The 6380-nt window shown below is 51.3% G+C and overlaps 2 protein-coding genes across 2 annotated transcripts; both read left to right on the forward strand.

Moving 5' to 3' along the window:
- Positions 1-257: 257 nt before the first annotated feature.
- ATEG_03133 (guanine nucleotide exchange factor VPS9) lies at positions 258-2685 on the forward strand (the record flags this gene model as incomplete). Its single annotated transcript, XM_001212311.1, has 5 exons — positions 258-1527; positions 1579-1656; positions 1707-1882; positions 1943-2580; positions 2640-2685. The coding sequence occupies 5 exons, from the start codon at positions 258-260 to the stop codon at positions 2683-2685; spliced, it is 2208 nt and encodes a 735-aa protein (XP_001212311.1).
- A 2593-nt stretch (positions 2686-5278) lies between these two features.
- Positions 5279-6206, forward strand: ATEG_03134 (uncharacterized protein; the record flags this gene model as incomplete). Its single annotated transcript, XM_001212312.1, has 2 exons — positions 5279-6019; positions 6144-6206. The coding sequence occupies 2 exons, from the start codon at positions 5279-5281 to the stop codon at positions 6204-6206; spliced, it is 804 nt and encodes a 267-aa protein (XP_001212312.1).
- Between the last annotated feature and the right edge of the window lie 174 nt (positions 6207-6380).

Here is a 6380-nt window from a genome sequence, read left to right on the forward strand (position 1 = left end):
TTGCGTGCCCCGCGGACGTCATCTAACACCCTCGCGACGCCCCGGAAGCAAAGAAAGCCCCCGGATGGTCCTCTCATAATGCTCTGTGCTTCCATCTAAATTGCCTTGTGTCACATTCTTCTATCAAGTACGAGCGTGCATGTGGGTAGCTTATGTCTTCCACAGAACCGTCGAATTCTCCAGCTCCCAGTGGTCCAGGGGATATTCAACCAACACCTCACAATGAGGGAAATCCAGCTGGGCGCCAAGTGACCTTGATGGGCACCGAGTTAGCGCCCGAGAATGGGGGTGCCATATCGCCAACTCCGAATGATGGACAGAAGGAAGCTTCGAACGATGCGCAAGGTGCGACAGTGACATCTTCGGATATAACCGCTGGGTCATCTGCGGAGCCTCCGAGCACCACGCCTTCTCCGGGCGAACCGCTTTCGGGACGCATGAAAGGGCTATCCATATCAGTCAACAACACTCCGGATCGCACTTCGTCTGCAGGATCAGACATACCTCCACCACCGCCCGAGAAAGACGACGCCTACCTGAACCCAAACCCTCCCCAGTCCCCGATGCCTCCGCTTTCGCCCACCAAATCACCCTCCGAGTGGGCCGAAAAAGAGCTTCCCGAGGTACCTGGCAGTAGCAACAATGAGAAAGGCAACACCAACGGAGGAAATTCTCGCGACAACGACTCTCAGCCCGAGATCCAGAGTATCATGGAGCAGTTTCAAGATTCCTCACGCAGCGGTGGTCAAGAACAGATCATGTCCCCCCGAATGGAGTTAGCGGAACAGTTCCTTGGTGGACAGAGCCACTTCCCTCCGCGCCATTCAAGTCTCGACCAGGGAAAACCGACTGGTGAGATTCTTCAAGATCCCAACCTCGCGGCGGGCGCATCATCGACATCCTCCGAGAAACCCCCGCCTGCAATCCCAAGAAATTTACCAAGGGGTACATCTACCGACGAAGTCATGCAAACTCGACGCTCGTCTACGTCCACGATACCTCCTCCGCCTGAGCCGGAACCGGATCAGCCATTCGATTTCCATCGCTTCTTAGAGCAATTACGCCATCGCACTGCGGATCCCGTAGCCAAGTTTCTTCGTTCGTTCCTCAACGAGTTCGGTAAACGGCAATGGATGGTGCATGAGCAGGTAAAGATCATCAGCGATTTCTTGGCCTTCATCACGAACAAAATGGCTATGTGTGAGGTTTGGCGGGATGTCTCTGACAGCGAATTTGACAACGCCAAGGAAGGTATGGAGAAACTGGTTATGAATCGGCTGTACTCCCAGACCTTCTCCCCGGCTATTCCGGCACCTCCTGCAATCCCCAGAAGCGCAAGCAGGAGCAAACGGAGGGAAATGGAACGCCTGCATGGGCCCTGGAGGAAGGGTCAGCATCAAGAGGACATTGAACGTGATGATGTGTTGGCGCAGAAGATGCGGATCTATAGCTGGGTCCGAGAGGAACATCTCGACATACCGCCAGTGAGTGCGCATGGCCGTCGGTTTTTGAACCTTGCGCAACAGGGTTAGTCTGATACTGTTGGCCGTGTGATTCCTCTACCTAACATAAGTGCAGAGATCTTAAAGATCAATGGATATCGAGCGCCTCGTGATAAGGTCATTTGCATTCTGAACTGCTGCAAGGTTATCTTTGGTGCGTAAAGCCAGTTAACAGTGGGTGACGGCGACGCTAACTCAACACAGGCCTCCTACGGAACACCAAGAAAGCCGATACATCCGCCGATGCCTTTGTGCCGCTTCTGATCTATGTGGTACTACAGGCTAACCCTGAGCACCTGGTCTCTAATATCCAATACATCCTTCGTTTCCGCAACCAGGACAAACTTGGTGGAGAGGCTGGCTACTATCTATCCTCATTGGTATGCTGATACCTATTTACTGGCCAGTCGTTACCTGTACATTTGCTAATCTGAATGCAGTCAGGAGCAATCCAGTTCATTGAGACTCTGGATCGAACGAGCTTGACTGTCAGTGATGAAGAATTCGAGCGAAATGTGGAGGCGGCAGTGTCCGCTATCGCCGAACAAAACCGTCGCGAGTCCGAATCTGTGGAGCGAAAAAGGCTCGAGCGCACCGAGAGCTCACAAGCTCCGCCTCGGGCCTCCACGGACGCTCAACGAGGACGGCGAGACGCTCCACTGGCTAGTGAAGAAGACACAGCGCCAGTAGCGGGCCTCCTTCGTACCATTCAAAAGCCGCTGTCTACGATCGGAAGAATGTTTTCCGACGAGCCTGATTCTCCAGAAGAACGGCCGACGCAGCGACCAGCGCCAGCGCCCGGGGCCTCACCCCGACTCACGCCCAATGTGTACCAGCCACCACGAAACAGTGGCGAGGAACGGCGGTCAGCTGACAGGGCCCGTAATGACACTCCACCACAACGAGTCCGTGCTGTTGATGCACAGGACGCTGCCGCGCGCCAAGCCAGTGCGGAAGATGCGGAAGCACGACGAATCCAGCGTGCTGAACACAACAATGTCGTGGAAACACTCTCAAACATGTTCCCGAACCTCGACCGTGATGTTATCGATGATGTTGTCAAGATGAAAGAGGGAAGGTAAGATTCACCTTGTAGTCCAGCATTGCTGCAGGAGACACTGCTTACACTGTGCGCAGGGTCGGGTTGGCGGTCGATGCGTGCCTCGCTTTAAGCGCCGAGTGATGCGATAATTCCTGGATGAGCAGTAGCTGGAGGCCATGAGGATTTTTCGATCCTTTGACTATTGGCATAAGTTGATGTGGGCGGTCCTTCATGTACTTATTGCAGACCTTGAGGCGAGGCTCTCACATATATTGTAGTAATGCTGATCGCTCGGAGATTATGATGATGACGATGAAAAGGGTAATTTAATTATGTAGGGACAAAGCAGCTGGTACGTACATACTACCTCACAGAGTTGGCAGGCTCGGACATACTGTGTTGTGACCAATCAAGGCTCGAGGCAAAGCTCGCTTCGGCTAGTGGCGACGCACGGACCTCCTGGCTACCCTATATATTTCGCCTCCCCCCAGCATTCTTTTGACCTTTTCTTCTTTCTTTTCTTCATACTTACCTTGTTTGGGTGGCTGCGATCAAGAAGGCGGTCCACCACGGACTGGTCCCTGCATTGCACAGCGCGGCGGAACAGTCCGTTCAATGGCTTTCGGGTCATTGACAGGCGTATTCTTTGGCACCTTCCTCTCCTTGGAGAGACACCTTTTCATCAGTTCTTGGGCTATATGCTTGAGGGTGGAGAAGAGGTTTTTAACAGATAGTATCTAGTTGCGGCTATACAAGTAGATACACCTTAATGATTTGGTTGTTGAGATGGAAGTAGTTAATACTAGAACGCTGAAGCTGATAATTGTCGTGGTGTGGTAGTTAGCAATGACGTGGTTTTATCGCCACAGTCGGCGACATAAATACCCACACATCACAACATCAGCCTGCCCTTAGAAGCATCATCTACTTTATCCATCAACGTCCATCATCTTATTCTTGTACACTCCACCGCGGGAATCCGAGTCAAAATGCCTCTCCCGATGTACCAACCCGGCCAACAGAGCTCAGACTCGAACCCTTCCAGTTCATCGTCCTCAAACCCCGCCAGCAACAGCGGTCGCGTACACGGTTCCGGTACCAACACAGCATCAACCTCTGCAGCAGATGCTCTTCGGCAAGCTGGAAGTAGTCAACCGCTGAGCCGGGAGGAAGCAGAGCGTTTGTACGAGGAGCGGATGGAGGAGGAATACGCGAAGAGGGAGGGAGGGGCGTGAGGGTGTGGCGTGGATACACCTGGGAAGGGAATACTAGTTGCCTACGTGCTGGACGGGGACGCGGTGCTCTTTGATCATTGCCTTATATGAACTGGAACTGAGTACATAATAGCATACTGTAAAGCTAGTCATAAAAATCGAACCACGATGGATATAGATCCTGCCTGTTAAGGGCGAGTGGATGACAACTCCCATGCCGAGTGCGTGTGGGAAAAAGGAGCTGCCAGCTCTGTGTTTCGAACTGCAGCCCTTGCCGCTTCGCTTGAATAGATGAGAAGAGGCGTAAAAGGCAACTCCTCCAAACGAGGAGGGTAAATGCTAAAAAAAAACTGGTAGCTTCTCTTTGATTGAGCGTGTCATCCTTAGTGCAGGGGCCATGCTAATCTTCTCTGTATCGTTTCAAATTGACCAAATGCCCGAAGGCGAAAGGACAGACATTAGAATGGTTTATATGCCTGCCGCCGGAAGGATTCTTGTATTCTAATTGGTTGGCGGGACTGTGGGTTTGTCAGCAGAACATCAAAATCGAGGCACCCCGCCTCTTCCTGAGTGCTCGCAACGTATCAGTACTGCCACGTCTCCGACGAGGAGTTGGGGGAATTTCTGGTGAATGCTGTTAAGAGGGTCTTCTGCACTTCGCAGACTGGGCTTGTATGTAATAGTCTCAAGAATAAATGTGCTGTTGGGTTCACCCACTGGCTGGAGTGAGTAGGAGTACAGTTAGGTAGTTGGGGAGTGTTCTCCAGTTGATCTGTGCTGATTGTTCCTGAGCCCTAATGCCAAGCCACACTAGACCTTTACTGGGTTCCATGATTCCACCTACTACAGAAGAATAAAGTGGAAGACACGCGCTTTGCATGCTGCGGCCCTGAAACGGCAAGAAGGGGAGGAAGGAAGAGATACGTGAGGCAACTGAAGTAAATATGTAGTTCTACTGTTCAAAAATCTACGAGTCCTTCTCCCTTACCTCTTGTAGTTGTTGCCGCTTTAAGAGAGTGAGCCAGGTGATTCGAATAATCTGATTATTCTTTAAGTATTCTTTAAGGTGACATACTTATCTTTTCCTGATAACTATCTCAGTTCTATGTCTAATTATAAATTTGGCGCCGAGGCTTTTACCGTATTAACAGTACGTCGTCGCCAGCAAGTCGTTTAGCGCCAGCCTGCAAAGGAGACCATTACGTAGACCCTGGAATCCGATCTGGTTTCAGGCGTTGGAGGACTTCTTTAACTGATAGGTTACTAACTGTGGATATGAATGGGGGCTTGTAACATAACCGCGGGAGTCCTCATTGACTGACAACATATGGAGGGCGAACCCCTTTGCCCCCTTCTTTAACGAACACAGCTGGAGACATTAAATACGCCGAAGCTGCACTACAAAGGTATAATAAGCATTCTACCACTGGTGCTTTCCTACTTCTACCAGAACAGAATAACTAGAAAGGTTATTGGTATATCGACCCACACTTTGCAATAATTCAACACAGGCTTTTCCAATGGTCGTTTGGCAGATTATTAGTATCGGTCTCACTGGTCTGCAAGTCGCGTCCAGTCTTTACACCGACAGTAAGACCAGACAGGCTGCAGTTGCCCAGGAAGCAGCATCCCAAGCAGCATCCGAAGCGAGTCGGGCTGAATCCGCAAGAGCACGTGCTCAGGAAGCCCTCTACAAACGAATGGCTGCGAGCCACGACCATACTGCGCAACCCCGAACATTCGAGATCCCAAGCTGTGCATTCAACGCAAGTCCCGAATTCACCGCAGTATTCGCAGCGAGCGTGCATGTTGGAACTGTTGTCGCTATACAAACAGGAGAGCAGCTGAAGCAGATTGGTCTACGTTTAGATGAAATTCGGGAGGAGCTGGGGGCGCAGACAACGGCAAAAGTACAGGGATGGGACAGCAAAGGGTTTGGCGCGTTTATCTACTGGTTTCTGGAGAACGAAATCAGCGACCATGGCGGTGAAGCATCAGTAGGACACCACGCGTTCTACATCTACAATCCAACCACCAGCGCCGACGTTGTATTCAAACAAATGATCCGCGAGAGGCCATTACCAGCTTCTTTCGGCGGCTTCAGCTCTGACCTTGAAAGTGTTTTTCACATCATGTGGGAAAATCGACGGTGCTTACGGCAAACAATGGGGAGAGCGGATGCAGATGAAGTGGTTTTTCACCTGCTGATTCCTGCTAAACGGAGTTTTGCTGTATACGAGCGCATGGCAATTGATGAACGGGTAGGGAGACTCATCATCAAAGGCCACAAGGAGGAGGGGATTTGTTATGCTTGGTTCAACTTTGTTCATGTACCTCCGGAAGTTGTTCTGCAGGATGTTGGCAACCTCGATACTGATCATGCAGAGGAAGAGAGCTCAGAGCGCGGCTTTGTGCAAAGTGGGCTGGCAGGACTGGCTTGTGGCATAGGCGGAGCCGTTCTAGGTACATTCTTCCCACCAGCTGTACCATATTTTACAGCGGGATTCCTTACATCTTGGGCAAGCGCTATGAAATACGGACCAGTAGATGATGTCCGGCGGTCTATGCGGACAGCACCTCGGAGGCTTGGGCCATCTGTGAACTTTGTAGACAATGCCTATT

Source organism: Aspergillus terreus, genomic scaffold (assembly GCF_000149615.1).
Source record: "Aspergillus terreus NIH2624 scaffold_4 genomic scaffold, whole genome shotgun sequence".
Taxonomy (NCBI): Eukaryota; Fungi; Ascomycota; class Eurotiomycetes; order Eurotiales; family Aspergillaceae; genus Aspergillus; species Aspergillus terreus.